The 19,726-nt window shown below is 40.6% G+C and overlaps 2 protein-coding genes across 2 annotated transcripts; both read left to right on the top strand.

The window, feature by feature from the left end:
* Positions 1–4,774: 4,774 nt before the first annotated feature.
* On the top strand, positions 4,775–6,285 carry LOC103704079 (caffeoylshikimate esterase-like). Its single transcript, XM_008787232.4, has one exon. The coding sequence runs from the start codon at positions 4,917–4,919 to the stop codon at positions 5,970–5,972; it is 1,056 nt and encodes a 351-aa protein (XP_008785454.1). The 5' UTR covers positions 4,775–4,916; the 3' UTR covers positions 5,973–6,285.
* A 2,672-nt stretch (positions 6,286–8,957) lies between these two features.
* On the top strand, positions 8,958–13,217 carry LOC103704070. The gene is made up of 8 exons (XM_008787222.3): positions 8,958–9,479; positions 10,613–10,750; positions 10,875–10,943; positions 11,053–11,124; positions 11,533–11,615; positions 11,715–11,846; positions 12,144–12,357; positions 12,893–13,217. Exons 1-8 carry the CDS (start codon positions 9,039–9,041, stop codon positions 12,935–12,937), a joined length of 1,194 nt encoding a protein of 397 aa, XP_008785444.1. The 5' UTR covers positions 8,958–9,038; the 3' UTR covers positions 12,938–13,217.
* The last annotated feature ends 6,509 nt before the right edge of the window (positions 13,218–19,726 follow it).

The raw sequence follows: 19,726 nt of genomic DNA on the forward strand, positions 1-19,726 counted from the left end.
AAAGGCTGGGAGTTCTGTTAATTACCTGTCGGTCATCAATTGCTTTGGTATTTGGTTAGCAGAGCAGTCTTATGTTTTGGATCTGTTTTTGTTTTTTTCAATTGAAGATATTTTTCCTTTTGTTTCTCCACTTTGGTGCAGCACCAGTGCCCTAATCTAAACAATAATTACTCTTTCAAAAGCCGTAGAAGATGCTCCCTGGATTAGATTGTGGTATGATGGTTATATTGGTAGAGAAGGGGAACTTACTGATTTGGTGGTTAAAGAATAGATGTTTGAAAGAAACACATTGCGGATGGAAATGGCATTGCCATGTTGGACAAATGGCATTCGGTGCGAAAAAATTAGGTTCAACCCTACTTGCTATCAGGCATATTGAACTATGCATGCCACCCCTGGTAACAAGTGGGATATTGAAGACTGTTTGGCTGGAATAGCTGGTACATGAAGGTTGAGCGGGGCTCTCATTTCATCAAACAAGAAGTGACCAAATTAAATGCTGCAGGAGGGTTTTCTTTTGTTTAAAGTTTGGCCCAAGAAGATGCCTTTAGAATTCATGCCACTGTATGCCTTATGGAAATGAAATCGTCATTGGATCAAGATTTAATAAAGTTATATCTTAAAAGTTTCCAGGTTTGCAAACTTCCCCCTCTCCGAACATCAAATTGTTTGGTAGACTGTTGCTGCTCAAAAACGCAAATTGATTTGAAGAGGTCATCCCTTCTGAAGTTTATGACATCATAACAGATGGACTGAACAGAAAATTAGGATTTTTGTAGGAGAACGACGCTAATGAATCTTTGCTGCTGCTGCTGTTGTGATGACGATATTAACGTAACTAACAGCGTTCAGACCCCATTTTTAACTTATTTTTTGGAGACAAGAAAATGATAAGGCCTGCCGATATTGATTATTGTTTGTAACTAATTGTATTGGAAAATTTTCCTCCAACTACTTCAGACCCCACTTTTGCATGTTAGGTCAAACTATATTTTGTTCACAACAATCATAAGATTGATTGAAACTACATTTTAGTGCCATGATGCTTTTATCATTTAGTGCATTCTTGTTGGGGTATATTACAGCTCAATTTCCTTTTTTTAGATAATAAAGCCACTTCATGACTTTTTAATATTTTTTATCTCTTCAAAAAATTTTGTTTCTACTGTTTTATCATTTTGATGCAAGAACATATTGGAGTATTAGGGGAAGTGGATCTAAATACTTAGCTTAGTGTAGTTACCTCCAACATAAACTTCTTTTCATATATTGTGGAGAGTTTTCAAGGATCATATTACTTCTTTTTTTTTTACATATCATTCATAACCATGCATGAGAACTCAATATCATGCCCATCCTCTTTTAATTAATTACCATCTTTTAAATAGTAAAGTGTTTGAATTTCAAGCCTACTATTGAATTGCTCGAGCATTGCTATTATCTAGCTAATTTGTTGTATTTTGAAATGGAGTCAATAAAGTGAAGTTAAATTAGAAGGTTGAGATTGTTTTGTCAAATTGTATGCCCTCCGCCCAACCATTTTTCTATCTATTTTGGACCACCTTAACTACTTTTAGGAAGTCCATATAGAATCCAATAACGAGACCTACCATATCCAATATCAACTCAAGCAACGAAGCTTATTAAAAAAAAAAACTTTTATATTTAGTATCCATTTGGATGCATTTTTTTATTAAAATCTTATAACTTTTCGAGATATACGATGTAACTATAGGTAATCTAGTTTGTTAAAATTTTGGCATATTTCAAAAGCATTTAGGTCTCGAAATGTTTGATCAAATCAAATTTTGTTATTTTTGAGAATCTGGAAAGAATTTAGACAATGCGGCTGAAGATTAAATTAATGAAAAAGTTAGCTCTAAGAAAATTTTGGCTTATTCTGGTGATTATTCTACTTTGAAAAAATTGTAATATCTTTTATCGAGAAGAGATGTCCGATAAAAATTCTATAAAAATGAACTATACTCATTTAACAATTTTATTTAGCAAGTAGAAGACCTAAAATCTCTTTTTTAATAATATTTTTATTATTTTATTCTAAAAGATTTAAGTTGAAGAAAATTCTTTTTCTTCTTGATCAAATCGGTTCTACCATTCAGTTGTTGTACGGAGCTTGGAGACCAGCAGAAATGAATTTTCGAATGGTGATAAATGATAAACAGATGGCGACAAATAAAAATCTCCCATGCAACCATACACGCTGTGCTTGCTGAAAAATATTTAGATGATAAAATCATTTTTTGCTCTGCTTCTCTCTCATACGATTTTTTTATTCATATGTTTTTTTACCGGCCATTAAGCATATAGTCCTGATTCCATCCTTGGATAATATATATATATATATATTGCTAAAATAAAATTGATGACAGATTTATATCTTGTATACATTACCGTAGATGATCCATCCATCGATCTTTCAATCCCCCGCTTCCATACAATACTGTGGGAGTAACTGTTTGGACTATTAGGATTGCGGATATCATTTTAAGAAGCACTGCCACCAATCAGGCATCCATAGTTTAGCTCCCCATAGATAAATTGTTAATCGGGCCAAGATACCCGCTTGCTGAGCTAATGATGACTTTCAGATGACGCCAATAAATTTAGCTGTGATATAATAGGCCGTATTCAGACGGCTCTTTATCCATTCATTCCTGACCTACCTTTTACCTAACGCGGTAGACCCACTTCAGTCGGAGGATCCCGTTGGCAAATGGCAAATGTTCTCTCTTTTAAATTTCTTTTCAGAAATCAAAGTTAATACTTTTTGGCTTCTTAAGTGATGCCAAAGGCCCAAAAATACCATTTCAATTCTGACAAAAGAGTGTGCCTTAGCCTTTGCTCTCTCTTTCTTCTTCTTCTTTTTCCCTTTTTTTTTTTTTTTTTTTTTGCTTGGAAACCAAATGACGTCGAGCAGAGTAAGAGCGACGTCATATAAGGAACACAAGCACAGAAGTCCTTGCGTTAGTTGTGCGCCACTTTGGCGCCTTCTCGCTTGCTTCCCTCTCGCGGCCCATCTCTCGGCTCCTTTTGGGGCGCTTGTCATGCACCGGCCTACCTTCTTTCTCACGAGTTCGGGATGTATCTTTCAAGAATGATCGAAGTTTCCCACAGATCTTAAAGTACTCCAAATTTCTGCATCCATCCACATCGGAGCCACCATTGCACTATTCAATAGTGGACTCCCGCAAAAGAAAATAAAATTTTCTTTGGCACCAAAGATACAAACCCCTTGTCTCTTTCTTACCTACCCAACTCCAATTTCGTCGGTTGGAGGAAGGGAAAAGAAAGCTACAAGGGGCCCAACCTTACGCTTGTGGCATGACAGGGTTGGTATTTTTATATTGCAGATGCCACCTCAGACCTCACCAGTGCCCTGTACTCCACCAACCCTCCCATCAAATGCGGTATGACCCGTAAGGAGAAAATTCTTACTGCTTGTCTTGGCCTTGGTATCATTGGTCGATAAAAGCTTAATTATGATCAGAAAGAAAAAAAAAAGGGAGAGGGGGCTCTCGTTTGATCACATCAGCAATTTCTGCTCTCATGCGACATGGGAAGTTTGATGCGATTCATAGGAAGGTTTGCTGAGTCAGCAGCAGTCATCCTAGCATTATTGGCATATCCCATATATACTGACTTATGTAAAAGAATATGAGTTTTAAAAACAATAGTTCGATGGTGGTACTTAAAACCTTAGATTGAGCGCAGTGGTGGCCCAAAGTACCGGTTTCTCAAATGAAACCAGCCTTAGAATTGTCATAGAAATGTCAACACTTGGGAAATAAATGCTTGTATTGTGGAATATTTTGTCAAGGTCCTCTCGTGCAGGTTTTGTTTTATTGCAAGCAGGCATGCGACTGAGAAAATTCGTTGTATATATAGGAAACACAGACGGTCAAAACTAGTTTGGTGGATTAGGTAAGATGCTGAGAGGTTAGTCTACTACTCATGAGGTTGTCGATCGACTGGGTCAGTGAAGAGAATTAGTCAATGAAGGCGTGACTAATTGATGAGCTTGGGTCGATTTTGTTCCATAATCACCATAGATGAACTAAATAGCTAAACGAGCAGCATAAAGTGATAAACCTATATTTTTCATCCCAATGCTCCTCTTGACACCTCTTAACTCCCTCACATAGATCAGGGAGAGCAAGCCTCGTACCGTATAGATGCAAGTCCCACTCGTGCGAGCAACAAAAAGAATACAATCAAACAAAAAAGAAGTTATTCTCTTCTCCACCATAAAAAGCGGATTACGTCACCTGATGCACTCTTCTATCTTATATATTATCTTCCTATCAGGGATCTATCCAAGAGTTTGCAGCCATTCTCTCGTACTTTAAGCCGTAATAAATGTTGATATCTCCAAGGCACCGCTCGGGAGATGCCTTTATTTTTATAAAAAAAAATTAGTTGGATCGGACCAAAAATACCATGGACCAGCCCAACTAGTAGACTAGAAATTAAGTAGCACATTGAAAGAAAAACTTATTAGAGATCCATGGTGGATATGATAAAACTAATAATTTATTATACAACATATATCATATATGTATGTATATATATACACTTTTTCATTATAAACAATAATAATATAAACGAGTGGCAGCCCCCACCACCACCCACCCGGTCTGCTTCACCAACCCCTCACCCACTCCGCATACCACAAACTGCGGTTGCTGGAAACCGCGTTCATCCCCCGCTCCCTCCGCTTCGGTCATTTGGTGATAAGTCTTATCTTAAGGGCATTCATTTCATGTTATATATATTGGTAGAATCCGAATAGGACAGTACGTCGAAGTATATATATACAATAAACCGCAACTCATGCTTGCTCTCCTTCATCGCATTGCCTGATCCCTTGATTTTTTACGAGCATCGCGGAGAACTCGATGGGGTCGGAAGCGGCGGCGCCGAGCTTCTTCTGGGGCGATTCCCCGGGCGAGGAGGAGTACTACACGTGCCAGGGGGTGCGCAACACCCAGTCCTACTTCGACACCAAGCACGGCCGCCTCTTTACCCAGTCCTTCCACCCCATCGATCGCGCCACCGGGGAGCTCCTCCCCGTGAAGGCGCTCGTCTTCATGACCCACGGATACGGCTCCGACTCCGGCTGGCTCTTCCAGAAGATCGCCATTTCCTATGCCACCTGGGGCTACAAAGTCTACTGCGCCGATCTCCTCGGCCACGGCCGCTCCGACGGCATCCGCTGCTACCTCGGCGACATGGAGTCCGTCGCCGCCGCCTCCCTCTCCTTCTTCCTCTCCGCCCGCCGCGAGCATCCGTCCCTGCCGGCCTTCCTCTTCGGCGAGTCCATGGGCGGCGCGGCCACCCTCCTCATGTACCTCCGCACCCCGGAGCCGGATGTCTGGACGGGCCTCATCTTCTCCGCGCCGCTCTTCGTCATCCCCGACGACATGAAGCCCTCCCGCGTCCGCCTCTTCCTCTACGGCCTCCTCTTCGGCCTGGCGGACACGTGGCAGGCGATGCCGGACAACAAGATGGTGGGGAAGGCCATCAAGGACAGGGAGCGGCTCCGGATCATCGCCTCCAACCCGCGGCGCTACACGGGGCGGCCCCGGGTGGGCACCATGCGCGAGCTCGCCCGGATCTGCGACTACTTCCAGGCCAACTTCGACAAGGTGACGGCCCCCTTCCTGACCGTCCACGGCACCGACGACGGCGTCACCTCGCCGGCGGGGTCCCAGATGCTCTACGACAAGGCCCCCAGCGAGGACAAGACGCTCATCCTCTACGAGGGGATGTACCACTCCCTCATCCAGGGGGAGCCCGAGGAGAACAGCCAGCGCGTCCTCGCCGACATGCGGGCTTGGATCGACGACCGCATCCGCCGGTACGGGGGACCCAAGCCCAACGTCGACGGCAACTGCAACTGCAACGGCAACGGCAACGGCAACGGCGCGGCCTACTACAATAATTATAAGTAACTATTTAATCAATTGATTTGGAAAAACTTGTACTTACTACGTATAATTACATGTTAATATATAGTATATAACATAATATTTGGGATGCCCATGATACGAAACTCGGTCAGGTCGTTCCGTGGTGGTGGAATTCCTATGTATTACATACATCATCACTATGATAATGAGATTATTACTTCTCAAGAAAACAAATATTTTAGATCTAAGCGGTTGATAGGTTGGTAAGTTGACACTAGAAATCGACGTTTTACTTGTGCGGGGGTTGACCGGCCTCCCACCAACCCCCGGCATCGGAATCTATTTTGCTTGTTAATAGCTGGCTGGCTTCGCATTTTTTTAATTAAATGAATCCTATGCCTGGCAAAATGTTGACGTGTTCCCACGCGATTTCTTTCCTCGCTCATCCTCTTCGGGCCGGATTTCCGATGCATACAATTGGAGGCAGCTTGATTCCTTATCTGTGTATTTTGGACTAGTGTTCTTGGTTGGTGCATGGAGCCATGATATCCGGCATTATATAATTCTTGATGGCCCGCCGCCGCTCTTGGGTCTTTAGCTAATTGTCCAAGACGATGACATGGCACCCACGTCGCATGACGTGCGACTCCAGCTGACCAACTTCCCTAGCTGTCCCCTCGCTCGCTCCAACAGCAAACCTCTGGAGCCACCAACTCCTTAAGCTGTCCGCTAGCTCCGTCCAGCTTCAGTGACCAGAACAACCGCTTCAGCGCAAAATTCCTCCACTAGAAGCCGTAAGGCCAAAATGTTCGGCAAAGAGAGCGGTTCCCCACCAACCCAGTGGATTGGGTCCACCGCTATAGAAGGAGCCAAGAGATTCGCAATGCCATCATCATGCAAAATGCCAAACCCCAACCAGTTCTAAGAATCATCATATATTAAAACATAATAATGTTGGCTTGGTCTTTATGAGGCTTAGTTGGATAACTTTGGATGATAAATAATTATCCACTATCTCTAGTTACGCCTAAGTTAGTTTTTTTGGTGGAAGAAAACTGATGAAGTTTTAGTTATGAAATATCTGAATTTTATGGAGGTATAGGTTAGAAGACTTCTTTTTTTTTTCAAGTTTTTTTGTGGATAGACTCTAATCAAATACTTTAATGATTATGACTGCATGTATGTATCACCAATACTATAGTCGCATAATATTATTTTAGCTGTCATAGCTTCTCACAAATATAACATTCTATGTATTTTCAAAAAATAAATAAATAGTTATGTAATATGTTAGAATCTTACGAGAGATCTAGTCATGCAATTACTACAGGTCATGTATTATATGGCCGTCATAAAGCATTCTATCTCATGCACCATAGGATGCTCCCTACAATTACAACTATCATATTATTTAGTTTCTCAGATAATACGATGAAAAAAAATAAAAAATATGTAAATAAATTTACTCAGGACCTCTGCTCTGATACCATGTTAAAATTACCACTTGTTTTAAAAGCTTAAACTTATAGAATGAGGTAGATTTATTTATATATTTTATGTTTTTTTATATACGACTGCATGATATGATAAAAAAGAAAAAAAAAGAAGAGAAGGGGTGGCCTACATCGGACTCACAACTAATGGATTGTTGGATTGAAGCCCTCTCTCTAAATAACCACTGCTCCTCTACATGATTCTGCCGAGAGATAAGCAAAGAAAAGAAAAAAAAAAGAAAACTGCATTCATTTTTTAATTAGAATAAACACCAACTCTTTCTAAAAGAAAAAGATGCGAAATCGGTTCAGACTCTCCTCAACCTCTTTACTCTTTACCCTCTCCCCGGTCTTTCATCCTTCAACTGCTAGATCTGTAATGCGACCTTGTCCTCTCTGGATTCGTCCAGCTTTTTTGCCCCCTCCTAATAGAAGCATGCATCCCTCGTGCGCTCGACGCTGGAAGTGCCAAAGTCGTGCCGGCATGAAATCAAACCATGATGCCATGCGGACATAAAATCCCCGGGAAGATCAAACCTGACCCACATCCAGATGCCGTCAAGGGCGATGTCCGCTTTGGCTAACGCAGGCCAAATCGAGCTAGGGGTGCAACTGGTCCTATATTTTACTGGGTGGTGCCAATTTGAAGTATCAGATGAGACGGTAGAGACCGCAAAGATGACAAGAGAAAAAACAAAAAACAAAAAACAAAACAATAGATTGATTTGGTTCAATTATATATATATATATATATATATATATATATATATATATATATATATATATATATATATATATATATATATATATATATATATATATGTATATGTATATATATATATATGTATATGTATATATATATATATGTATATGTATATCTATATATATGTATATATATATATATGTATATATATATATATATATATGGTGGCACTCTCTCCATCGGATCAGACATAATGCTAAAAGCTAGGAAATAGATTTTTTTTGCTTTATTGCTTTATTGCAGCAATAGACAAAATTTTAGCCGTGGTTGCTTTATTGCTAAAAGCCAAGAAACAGACATAATTTTAGTTGTGGTTGCTTTATTGCAGGGTGCTGTATCCAACTTGAGGTCCAGTGTAGTCAGTACATAGATAATGGTATTAGTGCGACGAACTAGTGGATCCTATGCCCCTATCCTAGGATTCGATTCTAATAAAAGTAATAACTATCTGGGCTTCGAACTTTCTAGCGGAATGGCAGCGAAGCTTCCATGCTGATCGAGCTCTTCGATCCTCAATTTCTATGCACCTACCACAGTAAACCACTAATACCCTGAAATGGAGTAAATCGAAATGTTTCTGAGCAAAACTGCCAGTCTCGGATCATACCGGCACCAAAACCAACTCGACAGGATACTTGGTTCATTGGTTGTTTGTAATTTAGAATCCGAACTCGAGTCTCGACCCGATTAGAAGCTGAATCCTACCCATAGCCTATTCGGGGACCCAATTACCCCAACCCAATGACAAGAAGAACCTTTCAATTCCACGGATTATATCGGATTACTGTGCTCACACGAGCCTGCAGTGGTTGGATAGGATTGAAGAGCCGTATCCCGTTGCCGCCACTCAAAATGGCCGCTGCCCTCTCCGGCCATCTCTGCCGGCCAATCGCCGCCCTCCATCCAAGCTTCCTGCGAACCGCCGCCGCCAAGCCCGCCCGTACCCTTCCGGACGCCCGATATAGACCTTCCAGGGAAGGAAAGCCGGCGCTCGGCGCCGGCCGCATTTCCAGGCGGTCCTTGAGAAGAAGCAGCAGCAGCAGCTCGGTGGAGCAGCGGCCGCCGGCGCCGGCGGGGCCGGGCGTCGTCGACACCGAGGGACTGGTAAAGTTCTTGTACGAGGACCTGCCCCATCTGTTCGACGAGAAGGGTATCGACCGGTCGATGTACGACGAGCGAGTCCGGTTCCGGGATCCCATCACCAAGCACGACACCATCGACGGTTATCTCTTCAACATTCACCTCCTCAAGCTCCTCTTCAGGCCCGATTTCCAGCTCCATCACGTGAGGCAGGTGTGGTGGTATCCTCTCTTCGCTTATTTTTATTATTTGATTCTATGCACTGAACTTTGGCTAATTTCTTGTATATCTTGACACTATTTTTGTTAAAATATTTGCAGAAGAAGAGAAAAACAAGAAGAAAAAAAAGAGAGAGAAAGAATTTTTTTTATCTGTTCCATCGTATTAGTATATCTTGGGACATATTTACTCATATACGACTCTATATAAGAAAAATAATATAACCTAATATAGAATCACACCAATAATAAAAAATATTACTTATTGATATAAATTGTCATGTGATCCCTAAAATTACTTGCTAATAAAAAAAAATAACATCGGCCGATACATAGCCGCGCTAATAAAGAAAAATATTATGAGCGATTTAGCTTATTGTGTGATCTCTAAAATTATGCTATCAATTTCTTTAGAGTGTTTTCAATTGTTTTAATTTTTATTTTATTTTATTTATTTGGTTTCCATCATCATCATCATCATCATCATCATTATCATCATCGCAGTGCTGAAAACTCATCAAAGATATCAAGAGAATCATGCCACCAGCGTGAATGTTCTAAGGATGGCTGATAACTTGTCTACCTGAAATTAGTTACATGTTTTTGCCCAAGTTTAGCATCTAAATGTTGTCAATCTATCTTCCTCTATTTCATACTTCCATGCTTTTGCCACTTCAGAGACTAGTGTTATCTCGGGATAACTCTAGAAATAAGCTATGACAATGGTGAAATTGGCTTTTCTTGACATGAGTTTTTGAAAATAGTGTAACATGAGTTGGAACTCAGACATATGTGACCCACATTTGTGTGCAGTATACTCAGTAGTAGCATGTACTACACTAGCTCACCCCATCTAGGACCCACTTACTATGTGACCAGAAGACAAGCGCCATTTCAGGTGGGTAAACTATGAGTAACATTTTTGTGGATCCCTTTTACATTGTTGTTTTCTTAATCTGATGGAGAGGACCATAAAAAATAACCAATTTGTTCTTTATGCTACTTTGTTTCTTGTTTAGCTGCAGAAGGAATTTTGATTACAGTTTTTTTTTTCCTTCTTCATTTGCAATTACCAATATACCAATTTTGCTGTTTGTTAATTTCTTTAACTGAATGATTTGCTTTTAGACAGGACCTTATGAGATCACAACAAGATGGACTATGGTGATGAGATTTTTTCTTCTACCATGGGAACCAGAGTTGGTCTTCACTGGAATCTCAATCATGGCTGTCAACCCCCAGACTCAGAAGTTCTGCGGCCATGTGGTCAGCTTTATTTATAGCTTTAGTTGAATTCTGCCATTATTCGGGATTAAAATGATATCTTCCAAAATTAAATAGATTTTTTTTCTTTATTTTTATTGCTTACTTTTTTATTTTCTACCTATAGGATGTTTGGGATTCCATAGAGAAGAATGAATATTTTTCATTGGAAGGTCTATGGGATGTTTTAAAGCAGGTATTAACCAATTTATTATAAATTTTTCATCCAGATTCGTCGACCTTTTTCCACAGACATGAATATAATCCTTCGAGGATTCTTATGCATAGCTTGTAATTCTCCATAGCTGCGGATCTACAAGACTCCAGACTTGGAAACACCAAAGTACCAAATATTGAAAAGAACTGCTACTTATGAGGTGTGGATGTTTCCTTGGTGAATATGCTGTATATAGTTCATTATTACTTGCATCACTATTTTAAATATAAAAATAGCATTTTCCTTGTACCATATCTTTGAAACAAAACCATGCTACTTCAACCTTTTAATTTGTGAATTTGATTCATGTTATATTTCTGTTTGTACCTTAATTTGTGGATGTAATTCAAGTTATATTTCTGTACATACCAATTTCATGCTTTTGGAAGTTATTTACAATACCATGATTATTGGAGACTATGCAGACCTTTTTAAATCCTCTGTTCAGCATGTATAACCAACGCATCTACTATGGGCTCTCATTTTGCAGAAGTTCTTGATCTTCTCCTGTTTGTTAAGAAATTCTGATGAAATAGCATGAATCTGACTTGATGTTTTGTGGCTGCAGTTGAGAAAGTATGAGCCTTTTGTGGTGGCTGAGACAAAAGGAGACAAGCTCTCAGGTTCATCTGGCTTTAAAGATGTTGCTGGGTGAGTTACTCTCCTTGTTCGGTTTAATCAGATAATTATTTGGTGCTCTTTGTTCCTTCGACTTTAGTAATAAAAGTTTGATGAATTGATTTCTTGCAGGTATATATTTGGGAAGAATTCCTCGATGGAGAAGATCCCCATGACCACCCCTGTCTTTACTCAGGCTCGTGATGACAAATTATCGGAAGTATCCATCCAGATTGTTTTACCAATGAACAAAGACTTTAGCAAGTAAGAGTTTTTTCAGAGTCACTAATATTTGTTGAACTTGAAGATGCCATGATATTTTGCAAGTCATGGAGGAATTCCCGAAGCATATTTGGAACGAGAAGCCATTTTACATAGAAATTCCTGTTTACTGGATATAAAGAGATTCATAATGTGATCCGTTGAACATGAAGATGCTTCAAAAATGGAAAACTTGTCTGTGGAGTTCAAATTATTGGTCTTAAGAAACTAAAACTTGGTTTGAAGAATTTGTGCTCCTTTATGAAATTGCTTATTTGATGATAATTTTGATTCTATCAGTTTACCAGTCCCTAGCGTGGAAGCAGTCAGCTTGAGAAAGGTGGATGGAGGCATAATGGCAGCAACAAAATTTAGTGGAAACCCCACCGAGGAACTCGTCCGAAAAAAGGAGAAAGAACTGCGGTCTGCGCTACTCAAAGATGGTCTTAAATCTCGACAAGGTTGCTTGCTTGCCCGTTATAATGATCCTCAGCAGACATGGAGCTTTATAATGGTATGGTTTCTCTTTTGATCATTAAGGTATCTATTGTGCATTGAATAAGAAATAATTTGGACTCCCTAGTGGTCTTAGATACAGCATGGATTTTATAACAAAGATTATTTCAAATATCAAATTTTCACAATGCTGAATTTGTTTTTGCTACTCCAAGAAGGTTTCTTCCCTTTCTATCGGGTTTATAATGTAGCAAACCTACTTGTGTATTGGGAATGTTTTCTGTATATCTGGGTGTCTGAGATGCAGTGTGTTTATTCTAAGGATATTGCAAGATATTCCTGACATTCCTGTAACTGGAACTTTACACTCTTTGGTTTCCCATTTCTATAAGCAGCTAACTCTTCATGACGGTTTTCTTTGCAAAATTCTAATATTGTGTTATAATTCCATGCTTCAGCATAATCAGAATTTTTAGCATTGTTATCAGTTCCCTTTCTTTTGTAGTTTTTTTCACTCAGCCCGTCCTCCTACTGTTTGTTATTTTTGTTTCATTGATTGAAATTGCTGTCTTCTTTTCTTCATGGCTCCAAAGAGGAATGAGGTGCTGATATGGCTTAGCGAGTTCGCACTAGAATAGCGTGCAAATATGTGGCGGGCTCCTGGATGGAAGATATGTAAACTGCAAACTGAGGGTCATCCCTGTTATAACTGAGTAAGCTCCCTCAAAAACTATGAATTTTGGATGCATGTTCATGACAATATTCAATGGAAAACTCGAGTTCTTCTCAAGAGCTAAACAATTTTCTTTGTCAAGATTCTTGGCATCCTCATTGTCTATATCTGCAGTTTCTGTAAATGAATTTATCTGATTTAAAAAGTCAATATTAGAGCAAAGGCATAAGAGGTGTTTGTTCTCATGTGCTTCTTCGTGATAATAATCCAACATCCGATGAAGTCCTTTACTTGTTATTCTTGTATCGTAATATTTAATAATCTGAATTCTGCTTGACTTGGACAAACCACAAACTGGGTGATATATTGAGGAATCACATATGTCAGATCCAAGGGCGGCCCAATACATTTGGGGGCCTAAGGCAAATCCAATGAACGAGGCCTCTTTTTTTTAATAATAATTTTTTTTAATAAATATAAAATATTTAAAAAAATGATATAGAAATAGATAGCTATCAAGTATACTATTTCAATAAAGATATATAAATTTAATAAAAATAGGTAAAAAACTTTTTTAATTTAATATAATTTTTAAATAAAAGTAAATAAAAGTAATTGCTCGAAAAGAAGGACCATGAAACTGATTAATTAACTAAGATATTGACAATGGTGTTTACCATGTCAAGCAAAAGCCGAATAGGAAATGGTTATCTCATGCCACTTCATTGTCAAGGTAATAAAAAAATTGCACCTCTCTATAAGAGAAAGTAGGGGCATTATGGGAAATTCACTCCATCCAATAAATAAAAGTCCCATCCCACCGTCTCTCCTTCAAGTGAGTACCCAAGCAGCAACTGCAACATCACAGCACAGCAACCATTCAACTCCCTCTAGCTCCTTTTCTCTCTCTACCACCCAAGAGGGGAGAAGAAACCGAGAGGAGAAAATTAAAAGAATCTCCACCCTCCAAGAAGTCCATCTCCGATCCTCCTATCTTTCTTCCCGATGGCCCAGCTGGATCAGGAGTAATGTGAGGGAAGGAAAACCAAGACCAAAACCAAAAAAGAGAAGGGATGAAAGATAAGAGTGGAAGACGAAGGGGGAAGACGAGAATGGAAGGAATGAGTATTTGTATAGCTGCAGCATCTTCCGGTGGGGGCCTTCCCTGGGCCGGGGGCCTTAGGCGACCGCCTCAGTCGCCTAAGGCTCGAGCCGGCACTGGTCAGATCTGAGCAAATATAGAATTAATCTTCTCCCAGTCCTCTCTTTCTACGCTATTGCATGCATGTCAATCTGGACTCGTTCGATCAGAAGAGTCATATTTTCATAAGTTGAGCCTCCTTCCATTGCCTCCCGAGCCTTCTCCCCGGATCCCTAGCCCTCTTCCTCCTCTCCTCCCCATCATCCACCAATGTGCGCACTGTATTCTGTAAGTCGTTCCTCTTTACCAACGCTTCACTGTTCTCAGCTCCCCTTCTGGTCAGTTCTTGACGCCAATTGCAACTCCAATCTTCAGCTCTTTGACCATCAATTTCTCATTCAGAAACTGCTTGGCAAAGTGGGGTATATGTTGTTATTATTGGCACGCCTGCATCCGCCCCCCTTCGGTGGGGAATTCCATCTGCAGTGTTTCATGAACCCTCTGATTGCCCTGCGTGAAAGGATCACCCCAGCTGCCCATCCTCTGTTGGTCTATCTAGTTTGCATTATTTGAGGGTCTGTCCAAATCTAGCCCATATCCGCAGAAAAAAAAAAAAAAAAATCCAGGGAGATTTTCTTTTTTTTCTTCTTACAAGATTTGGGCTAAGTGGATTTTGGTTGATATAGGATCATACTTAAATAAATAGTCCAATCCATAAATCATACAAGATTTTCAACTCAATTCTATAGAAATAGCTGAATAGGTCTTAAAATATCTTGAAATTTTAAGAGGATACAAGAAGAGTTGGCCATATCGTGCCACCTAAATGCCTAGCGCCAAAGAATGCTATATGTTGCCCCTAAATTTTGAATCGAGGCCAAGATGCTGCTTGGCCTGCTTTGAGGTCAGTGAGAACCGAACTAAGTAAGGTCGAATGAGACCGAGGTGAGGAAGAACCGGTCGTCTTCGAGACCAACTTACAAAAAGTTCCGCTTGCCGGAAAGTTTTCGGTAGGAGATCTTCTGATACTTAAGTCAGAATAGTTGAGCAACAGTGTTGTAGAAGAGAAAAAAAATGTAGAGTGGAATCTCGAAATAAACTTATTTGAGGATCCTCGGGCTACCCTTTTATATAGGGTGGAATATAGATCCGTTATCTAATTTGGCGCGACATGCCTTAGCTGTATGGTAACGATCGGCATCACGTTTACAACATAGTAACCGTTTCGCATAAACAGCATGTGGCAGCAATTATGCTGATTATGAATTGTGGTGTCGCCATAACTACTGATCTTTATTAGCACGAGCAGAGTGACACTTCGGTTTTCGCTAAAATTGTTCATCTTGGATAATACCGAGGTTAAAGAAGTTGGTTTAAGATGAGGTTAAAATGCCCAATATTTTTTTTATTGCCATCCAATCTGCTGCTGTATTAGCTTGTAAAAGGCTCTCTCTTGAAATGCTTGCTCATGCCAGCCTATTGATTACGTCGGCAACTGGGTCTCTGGGTGTCGAGCCACGTCTGCCGGCGGTGAGCCCATCTGTTTGTACTCTGTTTTCTTCGCTGGGAAGACAAGCACATGCGCTTGCACATGCTCCCCCGAATGGTCCATGTGGAGCCAGTTGTTTAATTGCCTTCGCTAAGATGAGCCATTTGTAGTGCGGTCATGAATCTAAACAGATTGAAAAAGAGGGTCTAATCCAGCTGCAGGTCTCCTGCTCGAGGACTAGCTAGTTGACATGTAAACTTTCTATTTTAATTTCGTTTATTGATATTGATTAATTTCCAAATCACTGGTCTCTGCAAAGGGATCACTACTAGATGCACCAAATAGGATCTCAGTTTAAGCATCCTTTTGTTGTCTCGTTGACATAATAAGTTCAATAAACAATGGCTTCTAAAACTAGAGAACTGTAAGATAAGGCGTCCTGAATAGGAAAACCACATTGCTGTTTGAGTACCTGAATTCAAGATAGATGTGTGGTTTTGTGGAAGCACGGGGTTTAGTAACCTTCACCATGATGGACTTGTGGAAGCACGTGAAAAACGCGATGCAAAATCCCCTCCGTGGGTTAAATGTATTCCATGCTCCCATCTGAAAACCATAGGCCTGGACTCTGGGCCCCAAATTAGGTTTCTGCCGGCTCAAAAACTCTTAGAGCTTGGGTTGGGAAGGAGAGGGAAGGGAGAGAGATCGAGGGAGAGGGGAAATCGAGAGAGAAGAGAGAGCGGGGCGGGCCTATTTCGGGCTTGACTGGGCTTGTCGTACTCGAGATCGCACTGGGACATGGGAGGCCCAGGTTAGACTTGAACCTGGCCTGAAATAGTTTTAGGCTTTGATTTCAAACAAAACCGCTATCGCCTCTCTTTGGCGGGCCCAAAACCATCTCCGAGTCTTTTCAGGCCTGGTCCAAAGCCCGATGCAAAACCAACCCGGCTCAACGATTTCTCCGACAAAACCGAGCCCATTTCCAGCCCCAGTAAACCATGAACCTCTTTTACGAAGTATTGGTGCGTTGGAAGGTATTGTCCAAGGTACAGTCACTGGGATCCACAGCATTGGAATGAGTTGTTTTACAGATTTGGAGCCGTCCTACGACAAGTTCTACGAGGAGGCAACAGACATGAAGGTTTCGAGATGACGAAAGTAAAATAAAAAAAGAAAAAGAAAGAATGGAAGGTTGACGATCGGAACAACGTCTCCATGCAATCACCGAATCACAATGTGGCCGGCATGGCCAACGAGAGTTAATGCTCGAGTTGGCTTCACTACATGAAGCGGACGTTTGTTCATTTGAGTTTCAGTAGCTATCTCTGTATTTTGCATTCCCAACCTACTATAAAAAAAGAAGATTATTTCTCCAAACCCAATGAAATGTTTGGTGTTGTTATAATGCTTTTGCTTGAAGAAGAAGGGATTGTTGGAAATAATTTGACTAGAAACTGCTATATCATCTCTGTATTTTGCATTCACAACCTACTATAAAAAAAGAAGATTATTTCTCCAAACCCAATGAAATGTTTGGTGTTGTTATAATGTTTTTGCTCGAAGAAGAAAGGATTGTTGGAAATAATTTGACTAGAAACTGCTATATCTTTATTTTATAAAAATATTATAAAGAAATAATTTATTAAAATAAATTCAGAAGATCGACAAGAGCTTGTCTGGATCAAGGCTGTGATATACGCTGCCCCAAGAATATGATTCACCCCTAATTATGTGCAGGTTTATGGCGATCTCGTCCTCACGATACAACAAGCCAGTTCAGCCTGATTCTCCTCTAAAGAGCACGATCGTTGGGGAGGTTTGATCCGACCGACTCTTTCAGTTGCCAAAAATAAAAAGTTGAAGAGTGCAAAAACTTTGTCTATGGAAAAAATCCTGGGGACACCGTATCATGTTAAACTCATAGACCATAGGTCTGGAGAAATATAGAAATAATACTCTTCTATACGTGCCTTTCCTTCCATATGCATGTTCTTAATCAAGAGAGCCATGTTCTTATGAGACGAGCCTCCTAGATTGCTAGCTCTCTTTCTTTTTTATTCTCCATCCTCCCCTTCATCCATCAACTTGCAGACACTGCCTTTCCCACGCCATCTCTCTTCATCGACACTTCACTAATCTCAAGCCCCAACTTGGTCGGGTTTGTGACCCCAATTGCAACTCCATTTTTCAGCACTTGCAGACTGGGACTACCAGTTTCCTCGAAGCCATTGCTCCAACACCGAAGGCTTTTATCACCCATACCAAAAAGGACGGTCAGAAGCCTCCAAGCCCGACTCGATCTCGACAAGCTGCAAAGGCGCAGTGCAGGCGACGCTTCCAAAACTCGCGTAAATAACAGAAGTTGGATTCATTGTATCAAAAAAGCCAAACGCAAGCATCGGTCCTCATCAATGGAGGCTTTTACTCCCCCTATCAAGTATCAATTTAGGACAAAGTTGCGCAATCTTAAAATTCAAGCAACACATGCATCGATCGGCCATTAATGAATTCGGCACAAAAAAGACGCAGCGGTGCCGTTCAAAGAGTATGCCACGACACTTGCCATTTCGTTGCACCTATATCCATATGCTTTTCGGTCCTCGCAGTACCAATCAAATATGTAACGGATAATTTTCCCAAGGGGCATTTATGCAGTGCTCCAAAGTGCAGATTTGCTCGCTGCGGTCAGTAGAGGTGAAAAAAAAGAGAGAATTCACCTGGACCATGATGTGCCTTCACAATCCTACGGGAAGCCAAGACGCGGCAAGAAAGTTCCGGGAGTCTGAAAGAAGACATGGAACTCGTCAAATTACGAACCAGAATCTTTGACAGATCATGTGGGGTGTGATGAGGTGGGACCCGGGGGCAGGGTTCACATGGGTCATGTGGATATCCGGTCCACGCTCGGAGGGATCCATCCGGCGGAACACGTCGTCATCAGCAGCTGGTATGACAGACGCAAAGGTCTTCCGCCAGCTCCCCATGCATGAGGCGCGCACACAAAAAAAAAAGCTACGCGTCTCCCAAACTGTCTCGAATGGTCTGTAAACCTTGACAAAATTGGCATTTGGGACTAATTTAACGGCGTAGCCCCCGATATATTGCATCAAATATGAAGCTTATATCATTTAACAAGGCTTTTTATAATACGTCATATCGGTCCGGACTAAATGGTACAAAATATACTATACTATACTAGATGGACACAGGTATGATGTACCAATATTTAGTATACTAAAAAGTTTTATACCATATTGTATCATATTAATATTATGTTAAGATGGCATCAGCAGGGCGTTTAGTATCGGGAAACTTTGGTTTCTTCTTCTTAATAGAAAAAAGGTTTAGTAGGGCCCGTTAATTTTGTCGCCTTCGAAGAAGACCGGACCGGCCGCGGCCGTTCCAGATGGTAAGTGCCTTTAAAAGTTACACGAGTTCCCTCTCATTCATTTCAAAAGCCATCCCGGTTCCAATGTTTGAAAAATCAATTCAAAGCTATGGGAGACTTGATGGACTAGCGACCAACCAACCTCATTTAATCTCTGCTAGCTGCTTTTTGGATGTCCTCTACTTCCTGGTCATATGGGGCCTCCAGGGTGAGCCATGGGTCGCTTGCCCTCTCGAAGCTTCTCTCACTTAATCGGATGCTTCCAAGCGTTCATATATTTTGAGTAACATATAGAAAAGATCATACAAACACATAGATATGAGACTACATGCTCGGAGTTCAAATACTCTCTAGTCTCTAACTTGAGGTGCAAACAGAGAGGCACAATTTTACAGCACCAACCATTTGCGTAATGCAAGCTATCTTGATTCTGATCGATCACTAGTTGTTTTGCAATATATAAATGATACAGAACTTAACATCTTCAATTCATTATCAAACCAGAGAAGGCTCTGTTGGAGTTTTAATTAAAAATAAATATTTTTTTAATCCTCCAACTTTTAGTTGTTTTAAATATTTTAAAATATCTTATGTGAGATGCCTCTTTCAGAAAAATTGTGACTCTTCGAAAGAGAACGTTGGCTTATGTATCTTTCAGTGTTTGGATAGAGTCGAATTAATCCTATCCAATTCAATCTCTCTTTCTTTTTTACTGGTACTCTATTTTCCAAAAGTG

Source organism: Phoenix dactylifera, chromosome 9 (genome assembly GCF_009389715.1).
Source record: "Phoenix dactylifera cultivar Barhee BC4 chromosome 9, palm_55x_up_171113_PBpolish2nd_filt_p, whole genome shotgun sequence".
In the NCBI taxonomy this organism is placed as follows: Eukaryota; Viridiplantae; Streptophyta; class Magnoliopsida; order Arecales; family Arecaceae; genus Phoenix; species Phoenix dactylifera.